The sequence below is a fragment of the Centrocercus urophasianus genome, unplaced genomic scaffold, assembly GCF_019232065.1.
Source record: "Centrocercus urophasianus isolate 14NV4802_14NV808 unplaced genomic scaffold, USGS_Curo_1.0 seq_27, whole genome shotgun sequence".
Lineage (NCBI taxonomy): Eukaryota > Metazoa > Chordata > Aves > Galliformes > Phasianidae > Centrocercus > Centrocercus urophasianus.
Window position 1 is genome coordinate 13,440,295 of NW_024884833.1, and position 24,697 is coordinate 13,464,991.

At 42.6% G+C, this 24,697-nt stretch overlaps 1 protein-coding gene across 2 annotated transcripts in view; it reads left to right on the top strand.

Annotated features, from left to right (window-relative positions):
• Positions 1-11,402: 11,402 nt before the first annotated feature.
• Positions 11,403-24,697, top strand: part of DAPK1 (death associated protein kinase 1) — an 89,516-nt gene continuing 76,221 nt past the window's right edge. Inside the window, exons 1-2 of one of the 2 annotated variants that reach the window (XM_042826791.1) lie at positions 11,403-11,606; positions 11,772-11,918. In XM_042826791.1, the coding sequence (XP_042682725.1) occupies positions 11,857-11,918 (62 nt within the window). In that variant the 5' untranslated portion in view covers positions 11,403-11,606; positions 11,772-11,856. The remainder of the gene's footprint in view (positions 11,607-11,771; positions 11,919-24,697) is intronic. The other variant, XM_042826790.1, reaches the window with a different exon arrangement.

Consider the following 24,697-nt stretch of genomic DNA (forward strand, 5'->3'; position numbering starts at 1 on the left):
GGAAATGTGAAATCTGGAGGAGCTGTTGAAAGCATTAATGACTTTGCAGCCAGATTTTCACAGCGCATCCTCACAGGCAACACTTCCATATGGGTGTCTGGACTCACAGACCTGACAAAGGCAGTATCTGTGACTATCAAAGAAAGGAAGTTAAGCTTCAGGGTAGTGTTTTTGTACAGTTATCATTGCTAACCTCAGGTGTGACATTGTGCAAGACAGATTGCAGCTACAGACATTCTGCATGCTCAGTTTAACTGTGTTTAACTGAAGAAAAAACAAAAATCCCACCCAAACAAAAAGAAAAACATCCAGCAATTAAATACACATAAATGCATTTGGGGTTATGCCCCACATCCAGCCTGCATTTCCATGCCTTGTGTGTAAGCAGATTATGCTAAATACTATTCAGCATTATTTCTAAGTATAAAGCAATGACTGCATGTAATGGAAATCATAGAATGGCCTGGGTTGAAAAGGACCACAATGTTCATCTAGTTTCAACACCCCTGCTACGTGCAGGGTCGCCAACAATTAGACCGGGCTGCCTAGAGCCACATCCAGCCTGGCCTTGAATGCCTCCAGGGATGGGGCATCTACAACCTCCTTGGACAACCTGTTCCAGTAGAAAAGCCCTTCAGGGCTTTTGGGTCCTTGCTTCTGTCCAGCTTCTCGTCCACCAGCAGCATGCGTTCGCAGCCCAGAGGGCCAACTGTGTTCTAGGCTGCATTAAAAGAGGGGTGGCCATCAGGGAGAGGAAGATGATTATCTCCCTCTACTCAGCTCTTGTGAAACCCCATCTGCAGTAATGCATTCAGGCCTGGGGCCCCCAGTACAGGAAGGATATGGAGCTCTTGGAATGGGTCCAGAGTAGGGCTACTAAGATGATCAGAGGGCTGGAGCACCCCTCCTATGAGGAAAGGTTGAGGGAACTGGGCTTGTCTAGCTTGAAAAAGAGAAGGCTCTGGGGAGACTTCATTGTGGCCTTCCAGTATTTGAAGCAAGCACATGAACAGGAAGGGGAACAGCCACTTAAAAGGGTGGATAGTGATAGGCCAAGGGGAAATGGTTTTAAACTGAGACAGGATGTGTAGTTTAGATATTAGGAGAAAGTTTTTCACACAGAGGTGCAACAGTGATTGAGCACCTGTAAGGAAGGCAGGGCCAACTCAGGGGAGCTTAAGTGCACACTGTACACCTGAGTGACCAGAGTGAGTGGAGCCAGGTCCCACTCCTTCCCAGATCTCATTAGAAGGTTGGCAGTAGAGGAAAGGATACCTTACTGGAGATTCCTGCTCACCTGAGGTCTTCTGAGTGTAAGCATCTTCTTCCCTCTATTTCTTGCATTTGCTAGTCGTTGGGACCCCTAATACCCAAAAGGAGGAACTCCTGGGGGAAAGCCTGGGTTCCCAGTGTCAGACTGCTGCATAGATTACTGTAGAATTGGGACCTATAAGGGATAATGATCCATTATTAAAACCCCTTCCAAGATGGCAGATTTTTTTAATAAATTAGAACAAACATTACTAACAACAGAGGAAAGAGTAGTAGCAGCATCTGCTGTAGCATGGCTGCTGCTACTAACTATTAATGTGTATCATTCTCCTAAGCAAAGATTAAAAGATGAAAAGGAGCTTTTAAAAGACTATATCAGACAGTTGGAAAATAAAGTTACATTTCTGGTGGGCCAAACTGCCTCATCTTTATATGGCATTTCCCCTCTACAATTAAGGACTATATCATCAAAAGGGAAAAAGGACTTCGATCAATAGGATCCTTGGATCCTAGTTGAATCTAAACGTAAAAAGAGAATTAAGCAGACTGAAATGCGACAAGAGGATATGGGAACCTCAGATAGTCTAGAAATAAGACCAGTAATTACTCAAAACACAAAGAAAGTCCAAGACAGGCCAGTAGAATTGTCACCTGAGCAGCAGCACCTGCCCACATTAATATGACGATTCCCATACACAGCTGCTGAACTCATGAATTTTTTACAACAATTTGAATAGACAGAGCTGGTATGACAGAGCATACCAGCTTGACTTTTAAGGTTATGGGGGCTGAAAGCGTGGTTATTAAGGGACCAGAGATTTCTGAACTTGCATCCATCACCACACACCTGGCCCTCAGACAAAGTCTATATGTGATTGTAATGCATAATGAAGAAAATCATTCTCTTATTCAATGGATAATGGCTGCATGTAGAATCACATGGCTAAATAAAAGTGATGTCTCAGTAAATACTGGTCTATGAATGTTGATGGAAGAACTTCAAATTATAACAGAGAACTGGGAATGAAGGAGACAATTTATGATGGTGCCCTTAAGAGTCCAGACCTGGTTAAGTTCTTGGCAGGGATAAGGGACATCATCCTACAAATAGCTCCTTCCCATCAGTATAGAACACTAGTGTTCATACTACACCCTTTGGTAACATACTAAACCCTTTGGTAACCTCAGAGGCCATTTTCCAACAAGCTGCGCAATTGGTGGCTGATCTAGAACAAACAGAGCACCTTCAGGCCAGGCACAATATCCTGACCTCAGAAGAGGAAGAGGTCTTCTGTATAAGTAAAACTAGGAAACCCACCCTAGGGGCTTCTCAATCAGAATCCACATAGATATTCCAAAAACAGAGGTTCAACAGTTTAATCCAGGCTAGTCTTCAATCTGCAAAGATTGATTGCCCACCCAATCATGTCCTTCAGATATAGAGGCAGCTGAAGGAAAATAAAAAGCTTCAAAACACCCCTAGAAAAAGCAGGGGTAAGAGTTACTTAACAAGTACCAACAAGAACATAGATCTCAGAAGATTTCATAGCTCCTAACAAAAGGAAAAACTCTCCTCAGGTAACCAGGAACACTATGCCTAAGCCACCTAAGGAAAAGAACTGGAGATTGCATGGTTACTTGCATGATAATAGATGCCAGCTCCCCTACATCTAGAGACCTGTATAATCAATGAACATACAGACATTATTATTAAGAAATACTCAGAAAAGTCAGGTTAAACTTGCTATCACACCAAAGAAAAATGAATGAAAACTCACCCTCATCCTCAGCTCACTGAGAAGACTCCAAGAGGATTGATCTCCAAAAAAGATCCTTCCCTACTGGTTGTCAGCTCTTAAATGGCATCTAGGAGAGGGTGGAGCCAGAATTCACCTGTGCTCCCAGGGCTTACTCATTGCTCACCTCAGGTGGTCAATCTGAGATTCAGGCCATGATTCAGCAGTTCCCATACAAAGACCCGGATGGGAACTGAGGCCCTTTGCTAACTTAACTATTTTTTGGTCCCTGAAAAACAATTCGCTGACTATTCTTCATTACAGGCAGTACAGCCAATAACCCAAACAGCTGAAATTCTAGTTAAAATGGCCTTGCAAATTCAGGGGTGAAAGATCTCACCCACCTTCCTAAGACAGGAGTGGCCCAAGCATGGACAGTGGCACAGTGGGTTGCCTATTTCTCAGTCAGAGGAGTAGTGTGTCCCTGTCATCATTGAAAAAAGAGCTTCAGAAGAATTTGGAGCTTCAGAAGGCCCAGTGATGTATCATAGTGATGCACCAGAAGAGACAAAGGTCGCTCCACCTGAGATGAGTCCTGATCAGGAAGGGAAATATCCATTCCTGAAGATGCCTGATATATGGAGGTTTGCTGGGATGTGACACAGTGTGGGGGGATGACACTGTGTCACCTCCAGCTGCTGGTGTGGCTCTGGTCCCAGCTGCTGTCAAGCAGCATGTACAAGTGTGACTTCTTAACAGCCATCGCTATTACAGAGGTGGCGTGAAGGACAATCAAAGCAACTGATATTTGTAAAGCATTTGTGGTCATCGAGTGAAAGCTTTTAGAGATATTTCATTATCCACATTAACTTTTTTTCCCTTATGTGTGGGTACTCTGAATTTTTCATTTGGTTCATGGTTGAGATAGTAGAGATCTTCTTAGAAAAGGAAAAGGAGGAAACAGATATGAAGGTAGGACAGCATGTGCTGCCTTGTTCATATTGTGCAACTAGTCAATATATCACCTATCATTTTACAATAGTAAAATGCAGTACTGATTATTTCTAATTTTAAGCATGTGCGTCTAGATATCAGCAGGTCATCCAAACTCGAGTTTTACTGTGCAGTGTGCTGTACTGTTACTGTACTGTGTGGACAAACTGGATCTTCAATTTTCCTGAAGAGCTCATGAAATAGACTGAGCACTGCCAACGACTTGCAGAATAGGCTTCCTTGATTTCTTCTTTCCAATGTAGGTTTATTCTTCCCTAACAGTAAAATTCACCACAAATTTAAACAAACACTGTTATATAATGGATGGGTTTTGTTCTTGTAGGGAAGTAACCTGTTTGAGCCTGAAGTCAAAACTCCAGAGGACATCCTCATGTGTATGGGAACTGCTGAGTCAAGGCCTGAACCTCTGATTGATCACCTGAGGCGAGCCAGAGTCAGCCAAAGCAATTCACCTGTGCTGCCCGAAGGGGTGCAGCCTGGCTCCACCCCTCCTAGACCTATTTAAGAGCTGGCAACCAGAGGGGAAGGATCTCTTCTGGAGATCACCTCTCTTGGTGTTTTCTGGTGAGCTCAGCCGAAGGGTAAGCTCTTCCACTTATTTTCTTCTTGTGATCGTTGTCTACTTTGCCTAATTCTCTTGATTATATTATGATTATAACATCTTGATATCTGTTGTTTATACATCATGATACCTCAGGACAAATATTTTGTCTCCCAGAGAATTTAATTCTATATGCAACATGGAGTTATTGTTATTAAGAGCAATATTTTAACTAAATGCAACTACAAATTACACATTTTACCTTGCTGAAATTGCTTGTTAAGAAATCTTTGTCAAAATGTTTTGAGTAAATCTTTTTAAAAAGATGTAGTCTGGCAAAAATAAAATTTATCATTTGTGGTTTTCTATTAAGTAAATACACAATAGCACAAACTTATATGGAAGAATACTTGCAAAGAAGCTAAGCCAAAGATATATAATTTCTGGTTAGTTCTAATTGCAGTTAGTTGTTATTCTTGGGTCATTTGGAAGATGTTTTTGTAGTCTTAATTCAGAATCACAGAAAGACACAACTACCATGGATACAAACCTTCCTTTTCCACTCGTAGTTCAATTTTTCCACTAGAGAAGAGCTAGTGTCAAGGGCGTCATCACAAAGGGAGTGACATTCAGCTTTTGGACAACCTGAGCCCCGGGGCGCTCTGCCAGGACTCTGGGTCTGGACTTTTGCACAGGGAGACGCTGACATGTGCATTTAGACCCCCAAGTAGCTTAGATAATCTGCTACTTGCAGCTCAAGTCAGGCATTCAATTAATCATCTTGTCAAAGAGCTGCTTTGTGGGGATGTATGTGATACAACCCCTTCTGAATAAACACATGAATTAGCAGTTCCTAGATTCTCTTCAACTGGGGTGATGGAGCACATTTCTTTCTATGAGAAACTTATATACCTGGAAATTACAGGAGGCATTAATCTTTCTGGAGTTCTTCTGGAGGAACAAATCCCATCATTGTCATTATGTTGTCATAGCTGTGGTTTTCAAAACACAGCACTGAGACAAATTACAACAAAATTTAACAAAATCATATTTTACTAACTAAATCACTAAGTAGCTATTACTGCAGCCTGTCCAGTTTACCCTGTCCACTGACATGAGTGCAGTGACAGTGTTGAATACACAGAATCACAGAATGGCCCAGGTTGGTGTCATGCTTTTGTTTTTTGTTTTTCAGTATTCTGCATCATAACATCATGTAGCGCACTGGAGTTAAAGTGTTAATGCTCCAATTCCAGGTACATATTCCCCTATACATTTACAGAAATCATGGGATCTGGCCTTTATGGGTAGGGTGGTCTCTTACTGCCTTGCAATGGGTGCTGGAGGGTGCTTTCCTAGCCATTCCAAGATTTTCAGGTTTGACTTGGTCTCAGGAACTCTCTCTCTCTCTCCTATCTTATTTGATTTATTAGTGTCAATTTCAACTAGATTGTATTATATAATGTTATCTTGCATTCCAATATCATAGTTAGTAAAAGAAGTTTTCCTCCAAGATCACTGCTGCATAAAACCATGACAGTTGGAAAGGACCTCAAGGATCATAAATCTTCAACTTCCCTGCCACATGCAGGGCCACCAACTATTTCATTTTATACTAGACCAGACTGCCCAGGGCCCCATCCAACCCAGTCTTGAAAACCTACAGGGATGGGGCATCCACAGCCTCTCTGGGCAGCCTGTTCCAGCACCTCACCATTCTCACTGTAAAGAATTTCCCCATGACATCAACCCTAACTCTAACCCTCAACTTAAAACCATTTTCCCTTATCTTGCTGTTATCTACCCTTTCAATGAGTTTACTCCCCTCATGTTTATAGGCTCTCTTTAGGTATTGAAAGGCTGCAGTGAGGTCACCCCACAGCCTTCTTTTCTCCAGGCTGAACAAGCCCAACTCCCTCAGCCTGTGTTTGTAGGGGAGATGCTCCAGCCCCCTGATCATCTCTGTGACTCTCCTCTGGACCCTCTCCAGACCCAGACACAGTACTCCAGATGGGGCCTCACAAGAGCAGAGTAGAGAGGGACAATCAACTGCCTGTCCCTTGCTGGCCAGCCCTCTTCTGATGGAGCCCAGGATACCATTTGCCTTCCAAGCTGCAAGAGCACATTGCTTGCTCATATTAAATTCTTCATCCATCAGAATCCCCAGGTCCTTCTCTGCAGGGCTACTTTCAAGGATTGCTCCTTCCAGTCTGTATAAATGTCTTGGATTCCTCTGGCCCAACTGCAAAACTTTGCACTTTGCAATGTTGAACCTCATCAGGTTCACCCGGGCCCACTTTTCAAGTCTGTCAAAGTCCCTCTGAATGCCATTGCTTCCTTCTACCATGTCAACCCCACCACTCAGCTTGGTGTCGTCAGCAAACTTGCTGAGGGTGCACTCGATTCCATCATCGGTGTCATTGATAAAGATGTTAAAGAGCACCGGTCCCAACACAGACCCCTGGGGGACGCCGCTTGTTACTGACCTCCACCTGGACACAGAGCCATTGACCACCACCCTCTGTCTGCAGCCTTTCAACCAGTTTCTTATCCATTGAGTGACCCACCCATCAAATCCACATCTCTCCAATTTGGAGATAAGGATGTAGTGGGGGACCATGTCAAAGGCCTTGCTCAATACTTCTTGGTGAATCAATTTATTTTTGTCAGCTCCTTGCTTATATATATTTTTTTCTTTTTCCACTATACTGTGACACTTGTAAAAAGAATATTTGGCATGTTTGGAGCTCCTTTTGTAATAGCAATGCCCTGGGTTTGCCCAATCTGTGTGTCTCAACTATACAGAGCATACAAAATAGCAACTTCCCGGGGCTGACATAGTGTGCTTTGTGAGAAATGAAAATAGGTATGGAAAACCTGTGAAACAGCACAGAAAACATCACACATTAGCCAGGAAATTGTTTTTATAGTCATGTCAGATGAAAACACTGATCTCTTAAAAAGAAAACCATATGCAAAAGAAACAATAGCCTTTATAAGTGACTCACATCTTTCACTGTCAGTTCTATCTTACATTATTAGGGGAGGCATTTTACCTGGTTGATGGAAACAGACCAGCCAGTAATCTCAATAATATTTATTGTACTACAATGTACTTAGCATACCTGCTTGTCTGTTGTTGTTAGTGACGTTTTTTTGTTTGATTGTTTGTTTTTGTATTTGTTTCTGTTTCTTTGTTTGAATGTAGAAAAGGCTGCCTAGATGGAGTGGAAAAGTGTCTGAGAAGTGCTGTGAATCATGGAGCTTGCAGAAATATTGTAGCTTTCCTTTCGCTAAACAGTGCTTGGACACACAAGAGCTTTCTACAAATTCTAGTTGTTCATAATATTTATTGAGAAAAAGAAAGCTTATTTTATACATAGCAAAATATGTGCATACTAGTTGACACAGTAAACTGGCAGGCACAATCCAGCCCTTCGCAAATACTCTTTTTGTTATAAATCTTTGTACCTAACCCTCTTTTATTTAAAGGTAATCTTACCGGAGTCGGTGCTACTCCTGATTTACAGCAACATAAGCAAGGAGTTACTTTCACTTTATTAGTTCTGTTAGCAAAGTGGCCTCAACATTGCCGAGTACAAGGGGACAATCACCTCCTTGGTCCTGCTGACTACGCTATTTCTGATACAAGCCAGGATGCCATTGGCTTTCTTGGCAATCTGGACACATTGCTGGCTCATGTTCAGCTTATTGTCAGCTGAAACCCCCAGATCTTCTACCTCCACACAGCCTTCCAGCCACTCTGCCTCAGTCCTGTTGTGGTTGTTGTGACCAAAGTGTAAAATCCAGCACTTGGTCCTGTTGAACTTCATCCCATTGGCCTTAGCCCAGTTATCCAGCCTGTCCAGATCCCTCTGAAGGGCCTTCCTACCCCTCGGCAGATTGACACTTCCTTCCAGATTGGTGACACTTGCAAATCTGCTGAGGGTGCACTCAATCCCTTCATCCAGGTCATCAACAAAGATACTGAGCAGGACAGGCCCCAGTGCTGACTCCTGGGAACACCACTCATGACTGGTCACAGCTGGTTGTAACTGTCTGGACCTGGCCCTCCAGCCAGTTCTTTATTCAGCAGAGAGTGTATCTGTTCAAGCCACAGGCTGCCAGCTTCTCCAGGAGAATACTGTGGGAGATAGAGTCAAAGGCTATGCTAAAGCCAAGATAGACCGCATTTCACAGAATCACAAAATTGTAGCAGTTTAAAGGGACCTCTAGAGATGAAGTCCAATCACCCTGCCAAAGCAGACTCGCTACATCAGGTTGCATAGATAGGTGTCCAGATGAGTCTTCATTATCTCCAGAGAAGGAGACTACACAACCTCCCAGGGCAGCCTGTTCCAGTGCTCTGTCACCCTCACTGTGAAAAAGTTCTGTCACATATTGGTGCAGAATTTCTTATGCTCAAGTTTATGGTCATTTCCCCTTGCCCTGTCCCTACAGACCACTGAAAAGAGGCTGGCTATATCCCTTTGTCTCCCGTACTTTAGATATTTATAAACATTAATAGGATCCCCTCTCAGTCTTCTTTTCTCAAGGATAAAAAGACCCAGGTTGCTCACCCTTTGCTCATAAGAGAGGCTCTTCAGGCCCTTTATCATCTTTGTGGCCTTCTGCTGGACTCTCTCCAGGAGAACCCTGTCTTTTTTTGTATCAGGATCCCAGAACTGGATACAGTACTTCAGATGAGGACTGACCAGGGCAGAGCAGAGGGGGAGGATCAGCCCGCTTGACCTGCTGGCCATGCTTCTTTTAATACATCTCAGGATCCCTTGGCCCTCTTGGCCACCAGGGCACATAGCTGGTTAATTGCCAACCTGTTGTGCAGCAGGACCCTCAGGTCCTTCTCCATAGAGCTCCTCTCCAGCAGGTCATCCCTCAACCTGTACTGATACATCCTGTTATTCCTTCCCAGGTGCAAGACTCTACATTTGCTTTTGTTAAATCTCATCTGATTTCTTACTGCCTAGCTCTCCATCCTGTCCAGTTCCTGCTGAATGGCAGCACAGTCTTCTAGAATGTCAGCTACATTTCATCCAATGCAGTGTAAAACCTGAAAGCATAAACTGCAATCAAAATTGCTTAACTGCATTTGTCAGCAATTGTACATTATTTTTCCCATTCATCACAAGTGCAATCCAACACCTGTCTCCAGAAGCCAAGAATAATGTTGAAGGTGCAGCTGGCAGGCTGGTCTTCTACCTAGACCAAGGACTGCAGGAATGCCGCCAAGAGCATAGTACGTACACTCTCTGAAATGGCCTGCACCAAGGTGCCACCTGTTGAGTATCCCCCTGAAGATGCAGAGATGGTGCTCTGAGTGGCAAATGTCTCCTTTGCACTCACACATGCCCTGGCACAGATTGGCCATTAGGCCCACATACACCATTTGGAGCACATCTGGTGCACTGCTGCTGCAACACTGTTCAGACACAGCTGTTTCTGCAAGTGAAGGGCCTGAGCGCAAACAAAACCCAGGCCTAGCAGCCTAGCCTTCCATAGAGCTATTAAATAAATGAGACAAGCACTGTAAGCAATGCATTTTTTCTGCTGATGCTACGTATTTAGGTAATTTTCTCAGAAACAGTGCACTGATTCCACTGTGAGCACTTGTCTAAACCAACACTGAGTTTCCAATTGCTTTACTTGGTGCAGGGCTGTATTGCAAGGAACACCCTGAGCTGCATACATGAGCAGTGATGGTAGTGCAAAATACATGTGTGACAACAGGTGCTACTCCTGCTGAGCCCAGGGCCATCACAAAAACAAGAAAAAATGTGAAGATTAATCACCAAAAAACTCTTTGGCTGGCTGCAGCGATTGTCTTTGCATCCATCAAAGAAGAAATCTCCAAAGCCGAAAGGAACTTCTGAACTTTCACCAATGCTTGTCAAGATTCTTGAGCAGTGCAAACAATGCAACCACCTCAAATGTGTGAGTCATGAGAACCTATTAGAGACAAACACATAGAATATGGGATGTGCACAGGTCTGCTCACCTAGCTCCTGTATAACATAGCGGAGTGCAGTGCTACTCTGACTGCTTCCATGTCGGTTGGTGCGGTGCCTGCGGTGCAGTCCTTGGAGGCAACATGATGGAACTGCACCTCACAACCCCTATGCCTGTGCCTCCGTTTTATGGACGACAACATTTGGGGCACATAAAATTTTGACGCTCATCCAAGCCCACATCATGACTTTCTCATGAGATTTCAGGCCTTTGCCCACCTGGTGCTGAGCTTAGAGAAGGCTGGGCTCTCACAAATGCTTAATGGAGTGAGTGTGACAATGCACGGCTGTGTTGAACTCTTCACCTCTGATGAGCAATCCTCTTTCTGAGAATCACAAAGCTCAGATGGGAGCTGAAAGCTGCTCTGTGACCTGACGTCATGCACTCCCTCAGGGCTGAACAGCGCAAGATGAAAGGAACACAGCAGCTATAAAGAAACGTATGCAGCTAAGTTCCTACCTAGCACTGGGCTATACGCTACAGAACAGGGCAGGCCAAAACCACGTAGCCACAGAGCACAGGAAGCCAGGGAAGGGCAAACGGGCAACAAGCAGGCAGCATGGCAGCAACAACGCAGTGGGTTTCACGTGGCCCAGCGACACAGCGCCCCACGCCGGGTACAGCCCTACAGCCAACGCCCGGCGCGGAGCCAGCTTCCTGCCTCGGCATAGCAGGGTACAGACGGGCCGCGGCCTACGCCCCAGCACAATGGCGGCTGCGCGTGCCCGACCGCCATCTCCCACGGCCGGGCAGCGCCGCGGCCGCCGCCCGCTTTTCTCGGCGGCGCCGGGGGCGGGGCGGCGGCACTTTCCCATTGGCAGAGGGGAGGCGGCCTTGTGCTGTGCCTGGAGCGACCGCGTAGCGCTTGGGGTACCTAGCCACGAGGACGAGGAGGCAAGGGATCGAACGATCGAGTTCCGACCGACCGGTTGTGGGGAAGGCGTGCTGCCGCCAGGCAGGTCCTAGCACGACAACCAGCAGGGAAACTCCTTCCCGCTTCGCCTCGCCGGGGTCAGGTGCGGGGAGGCCGGGGAGTGTCCGGCCGCTGCTGGGTAGCGGAATCGCGGTGGAATGCGGCGGGCGGGTAGGCGGTGCCCCGGGGAAGGGGCGGGGGTCGCGGGTCGCGGGAGGCGGGGGCGGTGCGGGCGAGGGCGGGCGTTCACATCCGCGCTCCTCCGCAGGGCGTAGGGCGGCCCCGGCGTGGCGGTGATGAGGGCGTGGAGCAGGGGCTGAAAGTGGTGGTCAGCGGTGTGGCGCGACGCTACCATGACGGTGTTCCGGCAGGAGAACCTGGAGGAGCACTATGAGACCGGCGAGGATCTCGGCAGGTATGTGTGGGGAGGCGGCGGCGGGGACAGAAGTTCTCATTGTGCCGTTGTGGCCAGTCTGGGAGCAGCGGAAACAGGGCCGGCAGCGGTGCTGGGGCGCGGTGGGCAACGGGCAGAGCCGTTTCTTCGCCCTGCGGCTCAGCCCTTTGGAGTTCGTCGTCCTCCCCGCTCCTGTAGGATAGGGTTGCTGCATTTCTTGGCGGCACAGGGCCGAATCTGTGTCCGGTGGTGATGTCAGCGATTGCAAAGCTCAGACAGTGTCACGTTACTGCAGGGCTGTGCCGAGGGCAGGGGATGCCCTGAGTGCCCCGGGGGTGGCGGTCTGGCGGCTCGGCTTTGCCCAGTGGGGCTCTGAGCCGTGGGACTGCGGATGGAAAGGAGCGGCATGTTATCAGGGACGTTTAAAGGAACGGTAACGTACTCATTGTGCAGGCACATGCAGAACCCTTTTCTACATCTCAGGTGCCTGTTGGACAGCCTTGTCGTACTGACTTGTTGGATATCGTGGTAGAATGGTATGTGGTATACTGAACCATAAATTTCAGGTCCGAATTCTGTATTTGGGCTTGAAAAAAGATTTTGGGAAGAATGTGTGAAATGTTCTGGAATTCAGTTTTCAGCTTCTGGACTACTGAAACTGGCACCATACTTGTGCTTACAGACATTGGTACTTGATTTATTTTACAAGAGAAAATAAAGACAGAATCAGAAATTATCTATTGTGTTTTCTTAAAATTCTTCACAGAGAAAACGGTTCTAGCCTGCTAGTTGTGGAAATGCTGAGCTTGATATAACCCCTCGTGTATTCCTTTTAGAGGGAAGGTGTCAGTGCAACCCTTGGTCACCAACACCTGTTTGTGATAAAGAGCTGCTTCCTTCACAGTGCTCACATACAGAAGAGGTTCCATAAGGACACTCACAGAGGCAGTGTGTAAAAATATGAGGATTTTTCCATACAAGCATGCTTCAGAAGTCTCATGTTAACTCCAGAATATAGCACTGAGGATGGGGAATTTCATTTTTGAAGCATAGGGAGTGCAAACACTGAATGATGTTATATAGTATTAAAAAAAAAAATCAAGTGGGGTTTTTTAAATTATCTGAATATCATGTAATAAAGTTCTGTAAAAAAAAACAAATACTGTTGCATTAATGTGATGAATTAGAAGCAAGGTGTTGCAGTACCAAGGCTGTTTGCTTTTCTCCATTTTAGTGGTTTATAACCTTGGCATGCAGTTTAAACCTATAACATATAAGAATTTAAATGAATTGTTTAAACTCTATTTGTTTCTCCTTAAAGTAAATGTAACAAAGAACCTTGCTGATTTTTAGTGACTATTGTGAGAAAATGCTGATTATAAACATAACCAGATGTGTGGGTTTCGCTTTAAAAATAAAAGGGCTGAAGGAGTTTACGTCAGTACCACTCTGACAAATACACATCATTTCATAGCTAAGTGCTGCCATAAAATAGTAGGGGTAAAGAAATCTCAGCACAGTTGTTGAGCAGTTTAGTTCACTGATGCTTTTAATTCGTTTTTGAACTTAAGCTTCCAGGGTTTCTTGAAATACTCTTGTAAATCCTATTTCTTTCTCTTGCTTCATTCCCCCTTAGGCTCATCATCTTATATTTGCAAATAAATGTACTTGCAAATATCAACCCTGAGTGAGGCTTAAAACTGAAGGATCAAGTGACTATTAAAAGCACCTAAGTCTTTAAATTTTTTTGTATTTATATGAGCACCCAAGTCATGATCTAACATTTGGCTAAGTGCTGATGAAAGGTTCTTTTTTTTTTTTTTTTTCCCCTAAATCAGTCTGTTTTTCCCTTGTTAGGGAGGAATTCATTTATTTCCTCTTAGTTCACAGCAGCAGTGAGACAAACAAGTAGGTAAGCAAACAGATTAGTGTTGGGTTGTTTTGCTTTTTTGCTTTTTTTTTCCCACTAAGGAATATTTTCATATATGGGTCCTGAAGCTCCTAGACTACCTGCCTTTTGAGAATGCTAATACTTTGGTATCTTAATGTTTCCACTATTATTTTTTTTTGTAATATATTTTGCTACCTCTATTGCCTTGTAATACTTCAGATAGTAACTACAATAAAAAGTAGCTTTGCTGTTCTAGCAAAGGTCTCTTAAAGAAAATACGTGGATTGTGTAAATGAAATTTCTGATCAAAGCTAGTAAAGAAAGTTTTTAAATACCTGCTTGCACAAAACCTGCAGGTGGCTGAAACAAGGGAAAAGATAATGGCATGCTTTGGCTGAAAAAATGCACTACTCAGTTTTATATTATTTCTCAGTGGCATTGCGAAAGTAATGAACAGTCATTCTCTCGCTAAAGTGTTGAGTTTTATTCAGTTCTTTAGTTTGTTTTGATTTATCATTACAGAAAATAAGAGAAAAAGAGTTCAGAATTGTGAATACTTGTGGGATCATTCACTTTTTTCATCTTGCCTCTACATTAATTGTGCAGATAGCTTTGTGATTGCTGAAGTAGATTTACTTCTTTTGTCATGTTTAGCTTTTGTACTGAGTATCCTGAGTCTTGCCAACCAAATTCTGTCTTTGGGATGGAACATCATACATGGAGACTGTGTTCTTGACCGTTGTACGCGTTGTTCTATGTATACTTTTTTTTTGTCTTACAGATTTAGTGGTATGTATCAGTCTATTAGCCCGGTGTAAGTTATTGTGTTAAATAATCATCTAACCATGATATTTCGAAGAATGTCGGAGGTTCTGATCCTGCTGGGTTAAAGATGATCATGACGGAGCAACTGATTTGCTAAAGCAGGTTTATTCATTTTAATTCTGCCTGCAGTTGCAAGCCATCTGACTGTGCATTTTAAATACCCTGCTGCAGTGCCTCTGCTTCAGTTTGCCCAGAAGATGGGAATTAAAGTTCATCAGTATTAAAAACCTTACCGTGGGGAGGATGCAAGGAAAGACCTTGAAACCAGATCAGACTAATAAAAATGAGTTTTCCTACTCTTCCGTGATTGACTTTGCCCAGAAGCAGTTGCTGTGAGAAATGGTGCATTGCTCAGGAAATTATTGGGAGTAGTATCCAAGCAAAGCTACACTACGTACATCATGTTTTTTTATATGAATTGAAATGACTTGGTTAGTAGTCTTAAATACTGAATTCCTCTTGCCTCTACTTTTACTCTTTTTTTTTTTTTTTTTTGCATTAAACTTTTGAGTGTTTCCTGAAAGAGCTGCAGATTTCTGAAATGTTTTGGAATTGTAGAATGGCATTTGTGTTGCACGGTTGGTTTGCTTCTTATTAATAGAGCACCCCTGTTGTTTCAAAAAGTAGGAAGAGATATCGGGCAAATTGAAACCTCACTTGTTTGGATCTTTTGAACTCACAAGTGAAACACTTTCAACCATTGTTGAACAAAACAATGTATCTCAGCAGCTCTGGAATCAACATGCTTCTGCTTGGTAGCTCAGTAAGCAGAGGAGCCGCCAGGGTTAGCTTACTGCTTTCTGCTGTTATCTAAGCTATCTAATCACTTCACCAGTTCAGAGAGGAAAATGCATAGGGTAATGTGATGAAGGTGCTGATAAGAGAGAATAGGCAGTTATGGAAGCATATATTTATGATTTGAAAAATGTTCTTTACCTTTAGAGCATTCAGCTAGAGAAATCTTTTTTAGGCCGTGTGGGATCTGTTTTCAGTAGTAAGCAGTGAGTACGTAGGCAGAAAATATATATATATATGTGTGTGTGTATATATATATATATATATATGTGTGTGTGTGTATGTGTGTATATATATATTTCTGGTTGTTCATGCTTCAGTTTTCAGAAATGCTCATTTTTAGGGCTGCAGAGGCTGTCCCTCACCTATACATACACTGGAACAGTAATTACACTGCACTCTGGTGTTGAGAGGAAAGAGAAAACAGTGGACAAAAAATGCTTGGATGACAACTATAACATGACCTTCATGGTGCTTTTCAGGCTTGCCAACCTGAACAACTCATACTAATAAGCTGATTTGCAGAAATTGTGCACATATTGTCAAGTTCCGTTATGAGATACACAGCATGTGAAATTCCTTCAAGATGATGCTTCCTCTCAAACGGCCAAGCTGAGAACCATGCCAGCTGTCTTTTTAATACTGTGATAGGGTGATGTTTTTTTTCCCTTTAGTTATCCTACTAGAAAGTCATGATAAGGAGAGGAGCAGTTTGAAGGATGGTCTCGTAAAGAAAGCTAGAAGTATTACATTTGTCTAAAATTTTTAACTATGTGTGTGGAAACTTCAATTTCTGCTTCATCAGATAATCCTACCAAATCACTACTTAGTTTGCTCTCTTGAAAGACATGCTAACCTTCATTTTTGTGCAGAGACAATACTACTGAATATTGAAGATGGGTAGCAAGCAAACCCCTGGAGCATTGTTTCCCAAGTTACTTCTGTAAGCTTTGCATATATGAAATTCAGTACTTTTGTAAATATGTATGCAAATTCCAGTAATACGTGATAGTGAATTGCAATAAATTGAATGGGCTCAAACTGTTGGTCCCAGAGCTGCTACTTGTGTAAGACACCTGAGTGGCTGATGAAGCCCAGTTTGCAGCAAAGAGCTATTTCAGTGCTATCTCTGAGCTGTGTATGTGTTGTATCAGTATTGAAAGCTTTGAGAAGCTGAATATTTAATGCTTGCCTTGGTAACACCAAGTAGAGCAAGTCCTAGCCCTGGTGGTTGCATGGGGACGGAAAAAATAATCCTCTAGCTGTAGAGCATGGTTGTAGGAATTACTCTTCTGGATCTCATCTCACTGTCTCGAAGTCATGCCCCAAAATAGCTCTATTTGGAAATGCGTAATAAACTGCAGATCATGCAGGCTGCATGCAGTACAGCCACTAACAACTGTTGCCTTTTAAAGCGTGTTGAGAGGTGTTGCTGCAGGAAAACCATAGGAAGTACAGCTGCTTTTTGGTGTGACAGCTTCATTCTTAGTGCATTTTTCTGTTTGCAGAAGTGTCTGATTTATGAGACTTTTAAAACTAAGTGTAATCAAATCTACCGATTATTATTCATTCATCTAAATGAATGTAAATCTGAACTCATCAGGAAGTAGATAAAAATGTTTGTCTTTGATTTGTCTTCTAGGTAGGCTCAGTGAAGTATAGTCAGCTCCTGAATTGTTGTGCTGAGAGTGTGTTTAAACTTAAATTTGTTCTTTCCAGCTTTGCATTTTTGTTTTTCTGTGAATGTGGAAGTTTTTTTGGCGGACTTTTTTCTCATTTCTATTTGCCTTTACAGATGTTCAGGTAAATCTCTTCCCCTATTAGAACTGTGTGTGCTAAATGGAATTTGGCATGCTTGGCTTAGGAGGAGGCTGAGGCTCCATTTTCCTGAGAGCTGTATGCCAGGCCCAGTCCAGGCTGATTGTAGCTGACATGAGTAGCATCACTTTCCCCTGCTGAATGTTCCTACCCACTTCTTTGATGCGAAGATGCTGTCAAAGAGAAGAAACACCTTATATCTAACTTACGGCCACAGTTCACACTCAGATCAGCTGAAAGCCCTTTGAAATTTCAACTTGCAAGGAAATCTCTAGAAATCTTCTAGTTAAACACATGGGAGGAACAGAGGTAAAGAACCATGGTATGAAGGCAGAGCATAAGTTGTAAACCAGGAAATAAAGCTGAAAATAATAAGAATGATGGAGAGTACTGAGGCTGCAGGGAAACCTTACCAGGCAGTTTTTAAAGTTGGTAATACATTAAAAGGTCTATCAGTTTTTGGAGGAAATTGCATATTTCCTGTGAGAGCCACAGCTGGTCCTTATGACCAGTGTTCTGTTTTTGGCTGATTTTTGTTAGCCTTGCAGCAAGCACACACAGCTTCTTGGCGTATTTATATGTTATGGAGGAAACATGTCAGTTAGAGCAGTGATTTAGTAGTTTCTGTTTCCCGAATGATAGTGTCTTGCATAGTAGTCTTATCTCAAGTAAAACTTCTCTCAAACTGTGTTTTGACACTATGGCAGGAAGATGGGTGACCCCAAGGAGTACTATCCAGCAAATCTGAAAAGCATTAATCACCAGCACAGTAGATCTTTCTTAATCAACACTAGCTTATGGAAGTGGACAGTGAAAGTTTGCATCTCAGGGTTCTGGAACTGAAAGGTACTTCCTTGTGTATCTTCATAATGTAGTACGAATAGAGTAATGTAAATGGTGTGAAAGTTAGTGGAGCAGACTGTGAGAGCCTCTGTGAGATAGCCTAACGTAGGTAATTTTGCTGCAGTCAGATCTCATAACTTGGGGCTGATATTGCAAGAGTGGAGCCTGCTTGTCTTGGTCAAGTTGTTGGGTAACATTCCTATCACAGTGTAGAAGGATGCGATTTTTCTAAGTACACTGAAAGGATGAAAACGTTTAAGGAAATGAAGAAACTCTGATCTTGAAAGATCTAAATTAGATTTACACTTCAGTATTCAAAGGTAAATGAACAGGCTGGAAATTGAAATGCTGCTGGCTTCCAGGAGAGCGAACTTCAGGTTTCTCTTTGAAACAAAGTTGGTTTGAACAGGGAACCTAAATTGTTCGAAGACTGAGCTTGTTAAATTAATGGGGTGTTTATCTTGACACTGTTGTGGGGAAGGAGGAAGCTGATAAGTATTTATTCTTGGTGGATCTTTCAGATCAGCTTTCAATCTCTCTTCTATCCAGGCATGTTATCGTCCTTGAGGATGTTTCCTTCTTTATGAAGGCTATTATATTTTAAGCATGTTAGAATATTATGTATTTTTTTTTGGTTGCTTCATGCATTGATGTCATGGTGAATGTCTTCTAACAGGTGCATTTCCCCTAATCCAGAGCAGTTTACATAGTTTGGCATTGTTGTGAAGCCCTGCACTGAGTAATCCATTTGATGGTTTGCAACCTTTTGGTTTTGGTTTTAATATTTTATCCCCTACCCCTTATTCCACATTGATTGCGTAACCAGATGTGACGGATGACAACTTCTGCTTGAAGATGCAGTAATGGGAAGGAAGAAGCATTGCTGCGTGGCTGCCCAGACTGTGTGTGTGCATTCTCCACCACCAGCACAGAACTTGCAGAGCAGTGGTATGCCACTTTTTAAAGGAGTAGGTTGCTCCCTGAATAGCCTGCCTGCACATTTAAGATGCTGCAGGTGTTCAGAGCATGTAGTCTGTACTTCTTTGGAAGAAAACTAGCTCTTACCAGGTGATGGTGAGCATACGAGGGTATATCCACACCTCTGGAGAGTTTGCAGTCAGTGTAAATTATAACCGTGCTTACAGCCTCGTCAGGATAGTTTTATTGGATTCATTGCTGAGCTGTTCAGGGGAATGAGCTGTTGAAAAGGAAAAAAGCATTGCTGTATGCTGTGCCCTGCTATTTGTGCATTTATTGCTTCAGCTCAGTGGTAGGATTGCCTTTAACTAAAGTAATCTACTATTAATATTTGATTTCTACTGTATCTTTTTTAGTGAGCTATCAGTTCAGTTATAAATTTTTGCCATTTACCTGAGGTGGTCCTGCTTTCTGTCTAGTATGTCATTTTGTTTCTGGGCTCTTGTACTTTTCTCAGCTTTATCTCAAAGAGCATCTCTCGCAGACTCACTATAAGGCGTGAGGTGTGGGATGGTGTGTGCCTCTGAAAGTGTTTGCTGAGAGTGCCTTGCTTGTGAGCGTGCCTGTGGGGCCAGGGATAAGGAGGACCAACATCTGGATATACAGTGTTCTGAAGTTACTACCCTTACAGGAGAAAAGAGGGAAGGTGTTCATTTTCTGGAGTCTGTGGTGACATTCAAGACATGATTACAGAGAAATGAGATGGTTCCTTTCATCTCTCTGGTCTCAGCTGAAATTTTTAGTCTCGATTTGTGTTGCAGGTTGTCTACAGCTTAGGAGGACTGTATTTTATTTCTGAGATGGTGCCTCTTAGTCTTCATTTTCTAAATGACAGGAAGAAAACTAGTGTTAAAAAATTAAACTGCTGAGATCCTGTGCTCTCTTGAGTGCACACTTTGTTTGGTGTTTACTGTGCTTATTTATGTAGGTGTCACTAGGCACAGGTAACTCTTATGTTACTTGATTGTATTGCATTCTCTTCTGGCACTACTTGCAGCTAAATTATTTTGCCAAGTTCAGTGGAGATTTAGAGGTGTGGAATCTGTTTCTCCTTGTCCAGACTGGGAAATAATATTGCTGGATATTTTAGTTCTAACAAGTTCTTGGCCATGACTTCCAGTAGTTCCACCAAATGAATTGGAGCTTATTACTTACTAAGAAAACCACATGTATGACATGGGTCATAGCATCTGTGAAATGTTGGGTTAACTCCCAATTGATTTTTACAAATTTTTATGAGTGTGGCATGCGGTCTCTTGTTCATAGCTGGTGGAAATACATAGCTAATGGTGGTAACTGTTGAATAATGGTGTTTTGTATCTGAGAACTTGTTCTATCAAATAGCGTTGTCGTGCTCTTTGTAACTGTTGTGGTTTCCATTGAAATAACTAGGAGGTATTACTTTTGGAGCAGCAATCTGCGTAGATCTGCTGTATGTTCCCCGGGAAAGGAAGGCGTGCCAAGGAACGGCTTAGTCCATTGTGTCTTTGTAATTCTTGTTGCTTTCTATTTGAAAGGGCCTTCTGATACTACTTCACATTTCTGCTGAAAAGCATTGCTTTTTCTGCTTTTGTTACTAATTACAGCATTAATTGAGGAACGGATAGTCCCAGATTACATTTTACAAAGCTGGTCCATTTCTGGTTTCTCTTGTTCCTGCTTTCCATTATGTTTTCCTCTATGGATGCCATCAGGTAGCTCCTGGGGAGCACTGCAGTGCCTCCCTCTTAGCCTGCTGAGGTGCCCTTAGACTGTGGCCAAACCTGTCCCAAGGAGAGATCTGTGGTGGTCTTTGTCCTCACCTGCCACGCTACCCATGCAAGGACCACTGGCATGATGAGTGGAAGGGGAGCATGTGGACCTCCATGCCACTTCATGGAATTGCTGCTCTGCGCAAGGGGAGAAGCCTGGCTGATTAAACCCAGGTTACAAGGGCTGTGTCTGCGTGGTCTGAGCATGTTTCTCATCGCGGCAGCTATAGGGCAGACAGGCAGGCCTTCCTTTGCGTGGAGGTCAGAGGGGGCCATTTGCAACTTTTTTTTTTTTTAATGTTCTGAATTCCTAAGTGCTCCAGCTCATCTGTGAGTGTGAACAGATGTAAATAAAGACTAAAGGGCAGGGAAGGCAGACAATTACTTGGTTGTAAATAGCAGCTCATAAAACAGTAATGTATACAGTCAGTTACTAAGGCTTTTGGTATGAGGTTTGAGTATGTGACAGAAACTGAGCTTCGTTTGCAATTCTTTTAGTAACAGGTTTTGGTGTCTTCCTAAAAAACTTACTTGAGTCAAGGAGAGGCATCACATTTGCCAACGCAGATTTTCTTGGAAGGCGTCAAAAAATGATGCGCTTATAGATTTTATTGCTTGGTGTATTTCTTGTTGTATGTAGATAACATCAAATTAATAACTGAAAGGTGAAAAGTAAAAATTTTTCCAAGCCAAGTATAAACTTGTGGTTTTATGTGTTTCTTCATGTTCTTGTACTGGAATTTAATAAAACCTGTAGATTTTGCAGTGCTTATTCATACCCAATGGGAAGTAAAAATCATAACTTCAATCGTATCTTCTCTTAAGAAAGCATAACCAATTTGGGGGCTTTGCAGTCTGTCTTCATTTCTGTTTATTGTCTTTCTAGCAATTTTGCTGATTAATCAGTATGCTGTCATACTATTAAATCTCTCTTTCAAAGATAATGGAAAAACAACTCCTTAACGTAGCCGTTTTATATATCTAACGACTGTTTCTCTGCTGTGAATGCCTTCCAACATTTAGGCAGGCTAACTTAAGAAGTAGTGATAATGTTCTGAGCTGGTTTACAAACTTCATGAAAAATCCAAAGGGAAAAATAAACTCCTAAAGAGCAATAGCAGTATTAAGATTCAAATTCTGTAGGGGTTGGCACAGTAAATTATGTTCTTTGTATATATTGCTATTTACTTAGGCATCAATCCTGTACATGCAGGCTCCTTTTCATTATTTTAAATGGTGGTTAGCGTAGCACTTTTTAAAAAAATAAATCTATGCATTGTCTCACCTTATTTCTGGCTTTTTCATTTCCATCAGAGATGTAGCTATTATTTGAACTGTTTACAAGTGTGAGTACCCTGTTTTTCATATGATAAGATGGTTTTTGAAAAGGCTTTAACAGATGTACATATATTCAGGCCAAATGAATTCCAGCAAGCTCCAGTGCAGGCATCATCATTACAAAATGGCTGGTATCCAGCTGGCCTGGAAGTTTTACAGCCATACATACTCCCCTAGCTTATATAGTAGATACTGCTATGTCTAGTCATGGATTCGCATTGGTATTTTAAACCACTGTATCTATGTGTAGGCTTCTGTCTGAAGCATTTTCTTGAGCCCTTACTTGGGCAATTAAAATAATATAGTTCTTCCTGTTCTGGAGTTTTTTAATTGCTAAGTAAAGTGCTGATGTTAAGGGACTTGACATACAAGGCCTCTTCTGTTGTCATTACCTTCAAGCTACACAGGAATGGTAAACATGTAAAGAATGATGTATTTGCTTATGCCTACAAAGTGATATCCATCAATTTGTTATTCCCCCTGCCCCCCTCTGCACACACACACCCCAGTAATGCTGCAGTAGTTCTTGTGCCTAGGCAATAATTTGATCAAGAAAAAGAAATGTCTTGGCATTAATCAGCCTCTTGCATAAAGTTTCTTCAGTGCTGATAACTTGCATTTCTTGCCCTGTCTACTGGCACAGCAATAAACATGCAAGTCTAGCATTATACAGGCCATATAAGTGATTGCTACATAGATGATGTGAAACTGAAGATAGTGCTGAATTGTGTGCATACAGGAAATGAGGGAGGTTTTGTCTGTGCCTGTTTGGTGTGTGCCTCACACCCACCTATTCTAACAATCCTAGCAATTTGAAAATGCAAAAAAAAATTTAATTTTAAATGGCTACTTTAGGATTTCAATTGTTTATTGATTGCTATAAGTTTTCTTTGTAGCTCTTTGTTTTGTATCTGCAGTAATTTATGGGTTTCCAGCAGGACAGAACTATCAGACCTTCAGTAATGGTTTTTGATTTATTTTTTTTCAGTGCACCTTCTTTTCTAAACAGCTGCTGTCAGCATAGATCCAGAATACTTCCGTTCAGTCCAGTTTGCATTTCAAAACCCAAATGTGAATAGGAAAAAAATTGATATGGGAATTCCTGTTCAAGGAAGGGAATCTGTTTTAAGAACTCCACATCAGTATGCAGTATCTCTTTGTTCTAATTATCAATAACAGCATGAATTAACTTATTTACCTGCCTACTAAGCCACATTAATCCATTGACAAAAGTGTAATTTAGATTTATCAGTGCAGTACTAGTGAACAGATTGATGTAAAGAAGTTTCTCTTTGATGTTTTTTTTTTGTGTGTGTAGCTTGGACCTTCAAAAATACTTTCTCTAATTGTACACAGATGCCAGTTTTCCTGTGCCAGGAATGTTCCTTTTATCCACTAAAAAGTTCTAGCAAGCAACTCCTCTTTCTGGCAAGGGCTTTGTAAGTTCTTGAGAGTTAAAATAAATCTTCCTGCACCTTTTTAACCTCTTTTCCGCCACATGCTTTCTTCCCTTGACCTTCTGCTGTGTTAAACTAATTTTAAAGGGCACAGTTTGCCCTAATTGCTTAACAGAGTATGATCACGGAGAAATCCCATATATTGTCTGCTAACCCTGAGGTCATAATTTCTTTAAAATCATGTATTCGTTTGACAGAGTGCATTGATGGGAAGTCTGTGTGCTGATGTTGTCCATGGAGGATTTAGCAGCTGCATGATCTCTCTTTTCTTCATTGTTTGAAGCACCGTTGACAGTGGCACCTTTTCTGCTTGAAAACCACTTACCCTTCATTCTTCAAGGCACTTGAAAAAGAGACAGAAAATTGGTGTCCAACTGAATCATGAAACCCTGCTTTGCTTTTCTATCCAAATAAAAAATATGTGGGTGTGACTTCTTGTGTGATCTTCCCTTGAAGACTGAAGACAATTTAGGTGTGAATGCAGCTTGAACTTGAACACATAGAATTAAAAGGTAACTGCTGTCAGCCTCTCATTCCCAAACCCCTCCAGTGAGGTTGATTGTGGCTCGCTTGGGCTGTGGGTGCTGGCTGCCAGGCCTGTCACTGCCCTTGCCCCACCCTGAGTGCCAAGTGGAGAACTGCTTTCCCTAGCTCCTTTGTGAGGCAGATAGCTGTGCATGGGCTGATTGGGAGTTAGACTTCTGTTTATGATAAATGAAGTCATATTAAGTGGGGGTGCAGGGGTTTTTCTAGTTCACAGAATGACTTGGTTGATGGTGAAACTAGCCCTTTGAAAAGTATGGTGCAAGTAAAAGCATGAGTTTCCTAGCTGTGTCTGGATTTCTTAGGTAAACTAATTGCATGCTATCAGTTTTGAACTGTTTCTGAGGGCTAATTGTGACGCTTGTGTCCTTGCATGGTACCTGCTACATCCCTGCTGGAGTGCTGGGTAGGCGTCAGTGCCATCACCACACTCCTTCATGGGAGAAAGAAAGCTGATGTTGGACAGCTCTTTGAGCTCTCACTTTCAGACAAAAATAGGGATGAAAACTAGCTTTCTATTAATGGTACTTCTTGTGCTAGGTCCAGTATTATTTTCCCACT